The sequence below is a fragment of the Antedon bifida genome, chromosome 3 (genome assembly GCF_963402885.1).
Source record: "Antedon bifida chromosome 3, ecAntBifi1.1, whole genome shotgun sequence".
Lineage (NCBI taxonomy): Eukaryota > Metazoa > Echinodermata > Crinoidea > Comatulida > Antedonidae > Antedon > Antedon bifida.
This window is the reverse complement of record NC_136228.1, coordinates 32,801,595-32,817,978: the sequence shown is the minus strand read 5'-3', so window position 1 is coordinate 32,817,978 and position 16,384 is coordinate 32,801,595. Positions and strand designations below refer to the sequence as shown.

The following is a 16,384-nucleotide window of genomic DNA, read 5'->3' as shown; positions in this document are numbered from 1 at the left end:
ATATATCGAGTCAAACACGCAAAAAAAAGTATGAACATGCTGTAATAGTAAAAACTGTGGAATCACTATATTTGCAAATGAGAAATTTCTCTGAAAATGGCAGTTAACTGTTGAGACATGTTTGAAACAGTCATCATTCAACACATAGAAATTTATCTTATGCCCAAAGATATATTGTTTGGAATGAATGGATGATAGTAAACGAGAATGATACAATTAAGTTATTTTTTTTAATTTCTTAAATGCCATGGGGTAAATTACTTAATTTTTGAAGTAGTTACATTTAGTACATTGACACTTTAATATTAGCGTTAGATTTTAAGATCAAAGGCAAGCTTGTGAATTAAATTGGCGACTCTGGAGATGGTATTTAATAGAGTATGCTGGGCAAATTGCTAGATTAGTAGAGTATCTTTTTGCCTGGCCTACTTCATGCGCCATCCGTTACCTAATTTGCATTGGCAACTGAGTACTGAACCATTTCTGATTTCCCAGATGATTTCTAGTTGTCAAATTGCGTTTGGGTCGCCATTAAAGACGATATCACAAGGGGCCATTATATCTTAACATTGGTAAAGGATTTGCAGTCAGTTAGTGCATGTGATAGGCTTTGGTGGGGTCAATTTCCGTTGTGAGCTGTAACCTGATACTCCCTTTTGAAAATTATAAGCCAGAATTTCATTTTGAGTTGGGGAAAGTGGTTAGATAGTCGTTTGGAATGCAGCAGTTGTTTGAGTTGAGCCTGAAACTTAATTATTAGAGTCGTGAATTGAATTCTTAATCACAGGTTCCAGTGGTGATTGCTCTTTTACTGAAGGTGTTATAACGCACGCTTTAAGTACAACGAACAAAATGCATAATGAATTTGTGAATAAGATGCAAGCAATGTCATTTATGTTTGGTTCAATTCATGTCACATTGAAAGCTAATTATATTTAAATCCAACATTCACATGGAGCAACAAGAAAAACAATTCTGGGTGTTTTTATGGTATCACCTGAAATTACTTGAATGAATTTGCATAAATTGAAGGTGTCATTTTAGAAATAATTAAAAACTTACCTCTTCCATTTTTTGAAAGTCTAACTTTGGTCTAGATTCTTCTTCTCTACGCCTTTTCTTTCCTCCTCGCCTTCTCGACACGCAAGGTTGCGATCGGCAACGTAACATGCCAACACCCTTTCGCTGTAGTTCTGGCGTTAACGAAACACTAGGTATCGACACAACTGATCCAGAACTTTCTGAAATCTTGTCTTCGGAACAAAACCAAGATTTCTGCGCTATCTGATGGTGTAGCGAATTGGAATCTAACCAAGGCATATTGAGCGAATCGTCCCACGAGGTCGCTGATGCAGGTCGAGGAACCGGCGACTCTGGAGGTGTTGAGTATTCATTTTCTAATTCAGGATATTGAAAAATTGGATAATTATTTTCGAGGCTTGGTAGGTTACAATTATGCATAGGAACATGTCCTTGATATGTGTCTAACTTGGCTTTTGTTACAGGACGCCAAACCCTAGAAGCACGTGGTTTCCACGGGTATGCTCTCTGTTCTGTTAATTCTCCTGCCGATAGTGACCTACAGTGACGTTTCTTTGGCGGTGCCGCTGTAGGGGTTTGTGCTTGTGACGAATTGATGGAATTGTTTCTATCAACCTCATTTTGGTTTCTTGGAATTTGGCACGGTTTGCTAAGTGCGTGATATTCGGCAACTGGCATTTCTGTACTATACGTGCAGGTCTTACTGTTTGTGGCTGTAAAACTATCTGTGTATGTCCTAGAATCTAAAAGAACAAATTTATTATTAAAATTATCAACTTATTCAATATGAAATAGTTTAATTCGGATGAGGTTACCACTTTTTCTCAATTTTCTATTTAACGGATCATTCTGTAGCTCTATTATCAATGTTGATCAAGCCATGAGGGACTGATACAAAGGTTTCGTTATCAGAAATTCTTCATCATGCATGCTTTTTACTCCCATTAAAACAAGATAAAACAGTTCATAATCGATGCAAAATGTAATGATTAAAATTGATTTTGTAGAGAATTCTAAAAAGACAAGGATAATTAATCCCAGAGTGATAGTATAGAATTTGTGTTTGATTGACAAGGTCTATTACGTTAAGTGTTTAAAGCTTTAATCTAAATCTGTAATTACAAGTGGTTACCACAAATTTGAATAATTTGTAACTCCAGGGATGTAGCTACAAAAGGCTCAGGGGTTGCCAAATTGGTGTACTTTTTAACAGTACTATTGAGGTTGCTAATGGAAGGTATGAAACCAAATGTTGGTGTTAAACAATTTTGGTTAAATAATCCATCAGAAATTAACTATTATCTGTATCAAACATTCATAAATCTAACCATATTTTAATCTTGCATGTCCTTTTAAAAATAAAAACAATTCTGGAGTGAATTCCTAGTTTTACAAGGCTTTCTAAAACTCACATTGTCCCTTTAAATTTAAAAACATTTCTGGAGTGAATTCCCAATTCTTTAAGCTTTCATTTTAAAATTTTCCCTTTAAATTAATCAATTTCTATAGCTCCTTTTAACCAGATAATACTTGCTATATTCAATGATACAAATATTACAAAAGGGGGTACTTAGAGCCAAAGGCACTGTGAATAATTGTATTATAATTGGTTTTCAAAATACGATATCAATATTTTGCAATTTTAAAAGCTACTATTACAATAACATTGGAATTTTACAAATATTTATTTTGTAGAATATCCTATAAAAACAAAAAACTGTGTATGCAAAAAAATAACAAACACATTAATATGTACTATCTTGTTTACTAAAATAACAAAGTTTATAATACATTTATAATAATTTGGCTGGCTGGTATAATTAAGTACTACACTAGTAGTAACATCATTGTTTAGTCTTTTTTGTAACTTTTATGACAGATGTAGCTTTTTTATGATTTGTTTATTCAATTCTGATGACCAGAATTAAAATGGGTTTATAGTCAAATGTTTGTTTATTGTACAGTAATATTAATGGGAGATTATGTTGGTCAAAGTACATTTTTCAGCTTCAAGTCACTCACACATTATGTACAAATACTCTTTCAGAAAACCTTCAATTTAGGAGTGATTGACGCATATTTGACGCAAAAATTGCTACAAATAGAGAATCATTCAAACCTGATGATGGTGCATTTGGGGATGTTTAACTAATTCGCAATAACATCTCATTAAGAGACGTTCGCTTCTAGTCTAAATCCGTCAAACAAAAATGTTCATCGCACGAAGAACATTGACCTAGTAAAATATTCCATGAATTTTAATATTCACGTCGAGTCTGACCTAGAAAGTTGCGTAGGCTTAATCTTTTTGAAGAACGAAAACACGGTGATAAATGAATGCGGCGATATTGAACTGTGGATTCGTGTGTAAATTTAATGGAATCCTTAATGCTTATGAGGAGTTTTTAGTTGATCTTGTTGATTTTTATTGACGCGGGCAACAATATAATATAAATGTAAATACTACTCCTACTCATCACATTGTAATCATCGATTGGTAGAATTATAATGTAGAATTTACAATAACAAAGAATAAATGATCAAGGATAATCTTGAAAATAACATTTTTCAGACGTTTGTCTGGGCCTTCAATATAAAATATGAAATTACATATTCAGCAAAAAACTGAAAATATTACGGTGTTGATGGGATATGAATAGGCAGGGTCATTTTAAGAGTGAGGAAGGGGTATCCAGCTTAATTTTCACATTGTTTTGTTGAGTAGTCTCTTTGTAACATAGTAATATTGGGATCTTGCTATCAATTTTAACCTTTGCTATTTGTGGATATATTTCTGGTATAATGGGTTAAGAAAGAAGAAACTTTTCAGTTAAAATTACAAGATAATTACTAACAATTACCCGCTCTTTTGGAATGCACCTACTCAAGGTACACCCCTATTTTAGAAAATACTTTTCAGTGAAACAAACTTATTCAGGACATTCCAATAAAGGGGAAACTTACTAGGTCCACTGTAGTTTGTTTATGGAAAGTGTTTTGTTGATCTTAATTGTATGCTGTCGAGATAATGTCAATCAAACTGTTAAGAAATTAAACCATTGTTGATCCTAAATATGTACAATAAAAAGCACTAAAACTAAATCTATATTGATATCAATCCTGTTGTCAATGTGGAAACATCAGTAATCTACCATTCCTTCAAGGACAAACTGTTTATCTTTTCTTTTCAAGTGCTGGTAAACACAGAATAAATATTTGAATTCGCCACTATTATGTCACTCTTCTGTTCGTCAAATGCGTACTAGAGAGAAACGGGAAAGAGGTGCCACACCTTATTTCTATTATACAAGTACTTGAATTTGAAGCTGTTTTGGCGACTGAAAGGCTTAGTACGTTGTGAAGTTTAAATAGTTTGTGATGGATAGGCTAGAAGGTGTTCTATAATAATTGCCTGTCTTCTCCCTATGTGGTAGTAAAATAGGGACCATCTCCCTGTTTGAAACACAGCATAATAGCATTGGCAACATGCCTATTGAACGTGACTATATTCACTATAAATGAAAACATTTGCCGTTTGATAGAATTAAATTATAACAGTTTATCCTATTTATTATAATTTATTTTCAGTTTACATACATATTTTTCTGTTTTTCTTTGTGAATTTAATTTTTTTTAAAATAAAACTAATGATCAATCAAATCTAAGAATTTACTGGGTTCGTTTTTTTCCCACAAAAGCAAAAATTGCTGTAGGCTTTAAAGAGGGCATGTAGGTAGATGGCTGAGGGCGCCTTGTTCATTGTTAAATGGTTAAGGACATTATATAATACTTTTACTATTAAGAGATACAAAATTGTTAAATTGGTCCAAATATCACAGCTTTCTTTATAATAAGTTGGTTGGAACTAAATGAATGCATATTGAGAAGGTGCTTGCCTGAATGCTACATGTATTTATAGCATCTGGTTAACAGTCTTACAATCAATAAAATTACACCTTTATTTGTGCGACAGTGTTGTTTGGTGGTAAGCAAACTTTTGCTAAAATTTACTGACGTCAAGGTAGTAATATATACCAAACTAACCCAGATTAGTTTGTTCTTATTTGATTAGAAAGCTTAGAATGGTATTATCTACTAGTGTAAGTGGGCGTTTATTAACTTGTATTTTTCGGAATGAGACTTGTAAATGTAAAGTGCAAAACAATTTGACTTCACAAATTTCATTTAAGCAGAAACATCAAAAATGAAATCATGCACTACTTTTTGATATCTTTTTTCGACAGACGATTAATATACTATATGCTAGCAGTGGCATAACACAGAGGCCAGTGCCCCTGGTTTAGGAACCATAAGTGGCCCTCCAATGCTTGAGGCCTTCTTAAACATATGTTAATACCTGTTCTCTGGGCACTGTTCAGAGGGCCCCATAAGCCCCTGGGTTTAGCAAGTGAGTGCTCATAGCCGTTACACCACTATTATATGCTAGCACTCCCATGTTAAAAAAATACTGGATCCGCCCATAAGAAATATATATTCACTGAACTCAGAAGTTAGAAACAGGCTTAAAAGACACTATAGTAGGCTTCGACATGCATCTTTGTTTATAAGTAGTCTTTACGGTTATTTTAAATAAAGGTTTGTTTTCGTCTTTTTATAAGAGCTTTATTAAAGCCTGAAAAAGTCATATCATATCATACAATGTCCATGAACTTCGTTAAAAGTAGTATGCTTCTCTTAGGCAAAGTAGAGGTAACATGGCCAACTATAATCTGTCTATACCATTAGTGGCAGTGGGGCTTATGTGTAAGTTTCATTGTAAAGTAAAGCTTTCATTTTATGTTCTTACCAATCGCGATATATATAGACAGAGATTTTCATTTGTATCTCTATACACAAATGTCTACATAATTCTTTCCAAATAAAAACTAAACCGGAAAACATAGATTTCAAGAGATAGTTGGGGTTATGTAGGGGGTGGGGCGGGGGAGGGGTTAGGAGTGGGAGGGGTTTGTGGTGGTTTTCTGAGAAGGGATATTGCATTGATAGCATTGCTATGTACTTACCTATCTTATTATGGCTAAGTTGCCATGCTTTGGTCCTACTACGTGTATGATAGGCAATCTGTAAAATACAAAAAGTAAATTGTTTATTGTTTAAATTCATACTTTTATATTAAAACATATTACACTTTATCCCGGGTCTTATGTTCTAAATTTTGTTTTTTTAAATCAGTCAGAAAAGTTTAATTTATTTCAAGTTCTGTAGTTACTATATTTAATTCCCATTTTAAAACATAAAAATGATATTTGCAATACATCAAATTACATTTACATTACTTTTTAAACAATAAATCAGTTCTATGGGATAAATTATTGCCGATTGTTTTACATGATTGAGTACAACATAATATGAAGAATGTTTACTTTACAAATTAAAAAACGAAAAAATGTCCAACGATGGAAATGAAACCAGCGAAATAGTAGACTCTTGAATTCAATCACGGATTATAACAGCTTACCGAAGGATGGCAGAATGACGTCATCAAGTGTATGGTAGAGATAAGTGGTGTACTTGTTAACAGTCAACCTCATTGCCAACATACACCAAAATAAATTCAATTTATGTGTCCTTGGTGTCGTACTGTGTGTATTTTAACCATTTTATCATATTTTTTATGTTTTATATACGTGACAAGCAAGACAATTTTCGAGTGTTCTTGACGGCATAAATAATTGAATTGAATTGAGGCCTCAATATACATCAAAATAAATTCAATTTAAGTATGGGTGTGGACTTCGATTAATCAGTATATGCTAGCAGTGGTTTAGGAACCATAAGTGGTCCTCCAAAGCTTGAGGCCTCAACATACACCAAAATAAATTTAATTTGTGTTTGGGTGTGGATGTCGGACGCCCTTAAATTCAACATTACAACAATCTACTATAAAACTATACCTTATATAACACCCCTCAAAATTACAATACAACAGTTCAACAAATACCAACTTCCTCAAGACGATTAATATTATATGCTGCTAGCAGTGGTTAAGCACTAAGGAACCATAAGTGGCCCTCCAAAGCTTAAGGCCTCAACATACACCAAAATAAATTCAATTTATGTGTGGGTGTGGATAAATTCGAACTCCATTAAATTCAATATTGCAGACAAATGTGGCAATAATCACCAAAATATATCATCAATACAAAATTTCGAAACTGTTTCATTCAATTTATAATTAAAACTGTATTTTCACACAATTGGCCAGTCAATGGAGGTACACACCTAATTGGTGACAGTGGCTTAGGCTGCTTTTGTGCTTTCCTGGCAGCTAGTGATTTTATATTTTCTCCTTGTGTCGTGTTTGTTTAATTTGTTGATTTAATGTTGTAAAATGTATCTTTTGCCTGATTAAATAATAATAATAATGCTGAATTACTGCAATATGCTATTAGTAATATTAAAAAACTGTATTTTTCACAAGTGATGGTTGACATAACGTATACCAGCATATTGATGAGTAATACTAAAGCATTATAGTACAAAGACACAGGATCAATCTGATCAATGTATTGAATTACGCTTTTGTATCAGTGGCAAAAAATACACACAATGATAACTATCACAAACGAAATGAGAGAAAAACAATGTTGCAATCGAAATAATAATAATAATGCGAGGATATCTGAATATTAGAATTTAAATTGTGGGTGGGGGTTTTGGATACCAGGTCACAACTATATTTATCAATTTTGTTCATCCATGCTACATTCTACTATGTCTTATGTTCTTTTATTATGTCGACATATCAAGCCAACTTTTATTTTATTTTACCTTATTTATAGAGAGAGCGACACTAAACGGCAAACAATCAAGGGGCACTCTTGATGAGTTATAATAAGTGTCTGTGTGTGACAATAGCTGTGTGTATACTAGTACACTGTGGTAACCCCTACTCATTTCGAAAGATGTACTAGGTTCTTTAAAGTGCACATAAGCTAGATGTGTACACTTAGCATTATGTTTCACCGATTCATGTTATGTCTTTAAACTACATGTCTTTAATATATGTTTTACATTTTTTCCCACAAATAATTTTCTGTTTGAGCCTTCGAATATTTATAATCATTTTTCTATGGTACTTTTTCAGAAATGTGTTCTAATTTATTCAAAAGCACAGAAACGCTACATACCTACTATTTTACAGTTTATAAAGGTGTGAACCCCACCTGTCTGCTGTTATAAAAGAGTTCAACCATTAAGTGTATTAAAAAAGAAATGATTAAACAAAAGATTTTTTATTTTCCCTCCCACAGATGTTGTTAAATTGTAAGCTGCACAGATGATGGTATAACACCATCGCATTCATTTATTGTTGCGTGATAAAACAAGGATTTGTGGGTTTATAAAACCATGACTGAATGGATGTAAGAGATTTATAATTTAAGCTTTCACCTACAGTACATTAGATCAATTTCAAACAATCACACACAAAAAAACCTGTACCAACTCATATCAGTACCAACTATTTTCTCATATAGGTACCAGCAGTTACCTCAAATTGGTACAAACGGTTTCTGCATATCAGCCAACCTTTTCCTCATATGGGTACCAACCATGTCATAATCCTAACTGACCATTTTTTCATATCAGTACTGACCGTTTCCTCATATTGGTACCCGACCATTTTATAATCCTAACTGACCGTTTCTTCATAACGGAACTGACAGTTTCTTCATAACGGAACTGACCGTTTCTTCATAACGGAACTGACCGTTTCTTCATTAGGAACTGACCGTTTCTTCATAGCGGTACTGACCGTTTCCTCATATCGGTACCAACCATTTTATAGTCCTAACTTTTTTCATAAAGGTATTGGAAAAAGACTGAAAATATGACCTTTCTATCTTGATATACACAGTTTATACTGAAATGCTTACAAACTAAACTTGTGAATTTTTATCAGTATTACAATGCATTCAAACTGAATACATTACCCTTTGTAAAGACTAGAGGTTCGCAACTTCACAAAACACACACATCAGTAAAATGCCACGTTTGTGTTTAGTTAATGTTCAAAATAACACATAACTTAAATGTGCAAATAAACTCTAGAAACTAAGACAGATTGAAGATAAACAGATTCTGATATGTGAGCTTTACTAAACTCTGCAATGTTTATACAACGTTTTCACTACAGAGAGTTCAAGAACATTCGATACATCGCAGGCAAATCAACACATTTCGTACCAATTAAACAAGCTTTTTTTTTCTCCGATTCTCTATCCTTGATCTGAATATGAATATAACTTACCAATTACTCCATTTTGAAGCCCCATGAGGTAAGGGAAAACATCGCTGTAGGCCCATTCATGTATGTCTCTAGCCAAGTTCAACATCAATATTTCATGGTCTAGATATGTTATACTTAGAAAAAGCCTTTAAGTGGCAAAAGAATTGATGATGATTTAGAAATAAATGGACTATCGACGATTGTTTTTCGCATTTTGTAAGTTCTAAAATGTTGTTTTGCTTGCTCATATTGTTCTATTGAGATTGAATATTATAAGAAGTAGATTGTTTGTTACTGTAATTACTATCAGTCATTTCATAAACAAGTTTATTAATAAAGTTTATTTATAAACAAGGAAACAATGATTAATATTGATATAAAACATAATCTGCATTTATCTTTAGCCTTCAACAAGAAATCTACTGCTTAACTGTTTATCTATAAACCAAAATATCCACTACTTAACTTTAAGTATTTATATAAGTCTAAAATAAATCCAAAGGCAAAATACTGAAAAAAATGACAATGCTGTGGGTATCAGTGGCTGGATCTCAATGGAGATACAAAAAAAAAAGCGAAAAGCTAAATCAAAACGATAAAGTAAAACAGCCAGAAAAGTTAGCAAAGCTTTCGGGCAACACTAGCCCTTCATCAGTAAAATATATACACAACTTTAATGGAATATACAAGTAACAATGGTGTGAACTTCATGGTTTGGAATTGGAAGGTTGAAAGGGTGGGAATCATGATTCATTCATCACAATGGGAAGTTTTGATGTATTGTATGACAAAATAATACCAAGTCTATTTCGTGCCTTACCTGGATAAACTAACAATATAGCCCTCTCTCTCCGAAGATAGGATACAACTACGAAAAGATAAATCCGTTGAGTATCTCTATCGGATAATGATATCATCTTATACATATCTACTGAAGATTTCTAGATCCATGTTCATATGGTTTTTCCGGGAGGAGTTTTTCCTACGATTGTCCTTTAGAAACAGTGGTGCTTGCAGGGAGGGGGAAGGGTCTTTCAAACTCAACAGCATTCAAGCTTCAGAATTTAGATATCGAATAAAATTGAAATCAGCTATTTATGGTTCATTGTGAGATTATTACGTTTACCATCTGTTTACACTTATTTATTCAGTACTACAGTAAAGCTTCCTACTATTTAGTATTAGCAATAAAAGTTCACCATAATCTAACCTTAATACCACTGGTAAGTACTTGTTGAATGTTTTGCAATTCAACATTTCGTTTGACGTCATTTGAAAAAGGTGTAGGCAATGTAAATTAAAAAGTGGAAGGTTAGATAGGTAGCAATAATGGAGAAAGTCATGCCTTAATTGAAGCTGGGCCCTACACCCTACAAAATTAAGCATAATAGCCCCTATCGGATCGCCTACCAAACAAATTAATTTGTTTTAATACTCTTTCTACAGAACAGTTTTCTTTATGTTTTTTTCTGATGATGTTTTATTATGCTTTCTGAATATGATACAAAACATTATTATTATTATTAAATTAAAGATAATTTTATAAATGAAACTAATTACCACCCTGGTGTTTATGTAAAAAGTGACATTAATAACTATGTTTACGAAGACATGACACGCTTGATTGACACTTGTCACTCAAAGTAAATGATTGTCTAATGACAACACCATCATCAAAGTAGATAAAATCCTTGCGGACTTGAAATATTAAACTGTATGGCCATGGCGCTTAGAGAATAATAATCTGGGTCAGCTGTTTGTAGTACCTCGCATTAAAATCATTTATTAAAACTATATATTGCAATCAGGCATTCAACACAAATTATTTAAGTACCCTTGAAAATATTATTTCTGCATAATTAATTCATTTCATTATAAATTAAACTTGAATCCTCATTCATTCAACCACAAATTTCGAAACACGCCCTATTTTGTTTTGGGGGAAAAGGCGATGTGCGATTTTAATTAGATACAGCACCAATCATTAAATGTATTTTAAAGTACAGTGGCCGTATTCACCAATCACACTTAAGTGATATTTCCCTTAAATATTAAGTATTTCACTCAACTCAATAAATATTTAAGTATTTCTCTTAAATTGTATTTGTGTTTCCCTTAGCCTAAGTGTGAATGGTGACGGCCACTAGTACTTTATGGAGAGATACAGCACCAATCATTAAATGTATTTTAAAATATAGTACTTTATGGATACAGTAATAACATTAATTTAATAAAGTATCAGAATAATTCCAATGTATATGACACTGCAATTAGGCTCTGTCTATGCCGGACAAAAAATTGCCCAAATATGGTAATGATATGCCTAAATATGGTAGTATAATATGCCTAAATATGGTAGTAATACATCATCATGTCCATATACTGTATGGGCACATCACATTTTTGTTGTCACATAAAGTTTGATAGTGTAGACAGAGCTTTAAACAAATTCACCCTCTGTCTCCCTCTTGTATCTTGTAAAAAGTAAAGCTGGAAATTATATAATTACAACAAATGTTTATTAAATCCCTTAATTAATTACTTTAACCAATTTTAACCTGGCTAATCAAAGTACTTTCCAATGAAATTGATGATTTACAATGTCCTAAGCACATGAACCCTGACCTCAAAAAACTTTTATCTATTCTTGTTCAAACAAAGCAATTGACAACTTTTAAAGGCCATTGCATCTTCAATTTTCTAGGCCATGACTTTAACCTTCATAAAGCAGCTCCAATTAGCAAGTGTGTCTTCTTATTCTTTGAACAGTAACTAAATGAAAGTTAAAATAACAGTACACATTGGAAAATCATCAACGTTCAATACAAAGTATCCATACATAATGACAACAAAGACTACACGTTGATGGTTATTCACAAAGCTAATTCAGAACCGATCAATTTCAACCGTGCGGCGTTCTAATCTATCTTTTTACAGTCATCTACGGTAGAAATATAAATAAATACTGGCAGATCAAAAAACAGTTGTTTCAATATTTTTACAATAAGGCCTAATAAAAATGAAAAATAAATTTTATTATAATTGTCATGTAAAATACATCTGCCAATTTGAATGAGAACGTAAAATTACTTTGTATTTTAATGAGAAAAAAAAATTTATTGTATTTTAATGTTACTTTATGAAAATGAATTTTAACAGTCCAATTTGTGTTCATCTGAATTTTTATTAATAGTTCACAAATTTCTGACCTTCTTTCACGTAATTAATACTAAGCTTAAACATGTTTATTTTTCATTAAACATCAATTATGTCCTAAACATTAAATAAACTAAACATAATAAATTAATAATAAACTACTCTTTTAATATTAAAAAATTGAAAAAAAAACCTTCTAACATTTTAACAATATTTTCGACAAATATTTATGTACTATGTTTATTACTGATTTATCATTCTCCTACTTTAAATTAATACATTAGTTTATAATAAGTAGATTTCTATAAAAAATGGCAATACTTTTTAGGAACAATGACATTATTGTATCAATAAAATTAAGCTTTGAATGTACTCCTCGTATTAGCCTCAATGAAAGAATACATAATTAATATAAACTTCATATAATAATTCCAATTTTATGTAATTCTGAAATCTAATCACATTTGCAATTTGGATTTTAGTTCCATAAATTCCCTAGTGAAAAATAAAGTTGAATTCATTTTATCAAATATACTATATGAAATGATAACTTAGATACAAGATATATGCCGGTTTTAAAATTCCCACAAGCACTTATTTTAATATTAATCATATTAGCATGAAGCTATGTATAATATTGAAAAACATACTAAATTTACAAGCTGTATTAAATGCACGAGAAACAAATTAAGAGTAAAACAAACTCCAAAATTAAGTCAATTTTCAAATTAAATACCCCATAAAACATTCAGATTTCGATCTCAAATTGTTCATAATAATAAATTTTTAATTTAAAAAATAAAATACATTTTAAAGTTATGATTAAAAACAGATTTGATTATTAAGATATTATCTTTTGCATTTGTTTAAAATTCTTCTCATTTATATCAATTTTAAAATGTCTTATTATAAAATGGAAAAAATGTAAGTAATGAATCAGGTTGTACATCTTTGTTATACTTAATAAATGAAATGAAGGAACGTTGTGTCGGTTATCGAACTAGGCTCAATAACGATCAACCTTCTATCTTCACTGTCTTCAAGGACGTATATCATCATTTATAATGAAAAATATATTAACTTTTAAACATATTTTATCATTAATCTTTCAAGGAACTAATTACATGGTTTATTGCAAGTAGTGTAGAATATTGGAATAGAGTAGAACTCATAAAGTGAAACATTTGGTACTAAAAAGTCTCCTCCTTAATAAGGATGTCCCCTGTAACATATAATTCTCGGAAGTTCTCATATTTCAATTTCTATAAATATAAATTCAAAGGCAAAATACTCTCTTTGTACTAATGCTTATTTATATGAATGTGTATGATGATGGAAATAAAGAAAGAAAGAAAAGAACATATAATTCCCAGTATTGTTCATTTCACGGAATGTGTCCCTTGAATAGTGTTTAAAAAGAGTAGAGCTCTAATCTACTATATTAGGTTCACAGATATGGATAATAAGCCCATATCTGGTGTATAATCCCATCCCATTTCAAGATTCAAGATTCAAATTTTATTCTTATCCATTTCTGGAAATTCCATTGCTTGCATTAAAAATTACAGAACAACAATTGAAACTACATTACAATAAACATATTTGATATATATAAAAAAACAATATAAAGCAAAACTATTTTACAGTATATTTCACTTATAATTTTCATCGTTTGTAATTATTATACAATTGTCAAAGGCCCTAAACAAAGCGTATACTTAAAGTCATGTGGGTGTGTATCCAGGTCAGTGTGGCAAATGTTAGCAAATAAAAATAACGTTAAGTTATGGTACATAATTTAATGTTTACTACCTAACGTTTTAAAGTGTATCACAAACCAAGCATAATAAAACATAATGAATAAAATAGATTTCAACTTTAACAATAAAATTAACATCACAGTAGGCAAGTTGTGTATAGAATTCTGCAGGAAATGTTAAACGAACAAAAGCAATTACTGTATGCATGTCCTATTCAAAGACGACATCAAAATAATATTATGGTTCAAATAATAGATTTAATTGTATGGATTCTGGAACTTCATTTTCTGAAATCAATTTTTAATTAAATTATTATAAAAGTTGCCATGTAACTGAAATATACAATGAATAGCATTGCATATATTTATAGAATACTGAATTTTAATAGCACTAATTTTGTTGTTGTTATAAAATAGATTTAAGATATGCCATGCAGTACAATTGCATTTATTTTAAAAGCACAATTACCAAATTATTGATTAACTATAACATTTTTAAAAGTAGTATTTTTTTTTTTAGAATTTAATATTGCTATAGATAAACATTTCAATGCAAATAATAAGAAATGCAAGTAGGTTAAAAATATTACGAATTTATCCCAGAATCCTGAGGATGGACCAGTTCATCCAATTAGTATAGTAGCCTACTGGCCTAAAATCCTTATTTTTACATTTCTCTTATTTTTGTTCTTAGTTCAAGCATATGATTCTTAAAGACATCAAAAGAAACAGAAATTGAAAGAATTCATTAAAATGGCATGTGAAAGAGTATCAGTATGGTTAGATGGGCAAGTATGCTACAGACTTCAATTCTTTTTTTAAAAGATTTCACAGTTGGTATATAGCATTGTATTGTTAACTGTACGTGGTGGGAAAATGAACAGCACTATTTAATTGTGCTATCCATAAGAAAATTCTATTGTCTAACTGGTTTTTAAAGATTAAAAAAGAACAAGTGAATGAAAGCGGAAGGAGCCTACTTAAGGACCTTTAAGACCTAGGATTGGTTTTGTGTTGGTGTTTATATTGCAATTTTGAATACACTGTACCATGTCACGCAATCCCCTCTGTAGGGGAGCAAGTGCCACGCGTCACATTTCTAAGCAGCCTTTCCTCTTGAAAGAATTTTTCAAAGAGATCAATTTTAATAAAAACATGCAGACCTTTGATAAAATAAATTGCATCAAATTTAACTACAAAGGTGTATCAAAATTCAACTCAGGCCAAAAATAACACTTACATTTGCATTGCCTATACAATTTTTACGTCAATAGAGTATAAACCTATGATTATTTTCATTCACTGTACTTTTGCTTTTATATAACCTTTAATAAATATAACCAGAAAAGGCCTATTGCTGATTATTATTTTAAACATACTTTTGCTTTCAGAAATCTACGATAATTTAGTTTTGATATTGCATTTAATTTGTGCAATGTCATATGTAATCTTAGTTTTTTCTTTCAAATTAGCAGAACTGAACCTGTACGTCTGTTGCCTATATTCATAAACAGTCAGTAGAACCCAATTATGATCTAGTGACAGCAGTAGGTACCTTTTACGTTTCCTGCCAATTATGCTAAGTATTATCAAAATAAACAAGTCAGGGTCTTGTTTTTAAAAATAACTTGCTTATATTACTTTTCCTTTTTTCTTCTCACTGTACTTCAATTTCTTCACTTAAAGGCCAATTTATTGACGAGCGGCAACGGTAATAAAAATATAGAATCTAATGTTATTCCTTATGACCATTTACACACAACACGGAGTGGACAGGCGGTTTCTGCTCAGGATAGATACAGATTCTATGTGGGACAAGCTACGCGGTTTTCCGCTTACCGTTACCGCTCGTCTGTGTAAATTGGTCTTTAATGTGAAAGAGGAATTAATTAATGTTTTAATGTCTTGTTAACCCATCTACTGGCATCAATGGTTCACAACCTGAAGGGTGTTATACAGAAATTTTGCACCAATATTAAAGCACATTATTTCGAAAGAAAAAGTTTACGAGGTTTGTACTGTAGCCAATAAATTACATTTCAAATTCTTTCATATTTAACCTATTAAAAACTCTACAAAAGTGTGTCTAATCTAAAAAGATGTACTGTACATGTCGATAACCTACAGCTGTTACATGGAGAAGCTGAGCAACTTTCTGGATTGTTTTCGTTTGCAAA

At 31.4% G+C, this 16,384-nt stretch overlaps 1 protein-coding gene across 1 annotated transcript in view; it reads right to left on the bottom strand.

Moving 5' to 3' along the window:
- LOC144837754 (protein FAM53A-like) overlaps nucleotides 1-16,384 on the bottom strand; it is a 91,898-nt gene that overhangs the window by 52,517 nt on the left and 22,997 nt on the right. The window contains exons 3-4 of the mRNA XM_078692997.1: nucleotides 6,066-6,123; nucleotides 1,063-1,784 (exon numbers count right to left, since the gene is read on the bottom strand). Of these exons, the coding sequence (XP_078549123.1) occupies nucleotides 1,063-1,784; nucleotides 6,066-6,123 (780 nt within the window). The remainder of the gene's footprint in view (nucleotides 1-1,062; nucleotides 1,785-6,065; nucleotides 6,124-16,384) is intronic.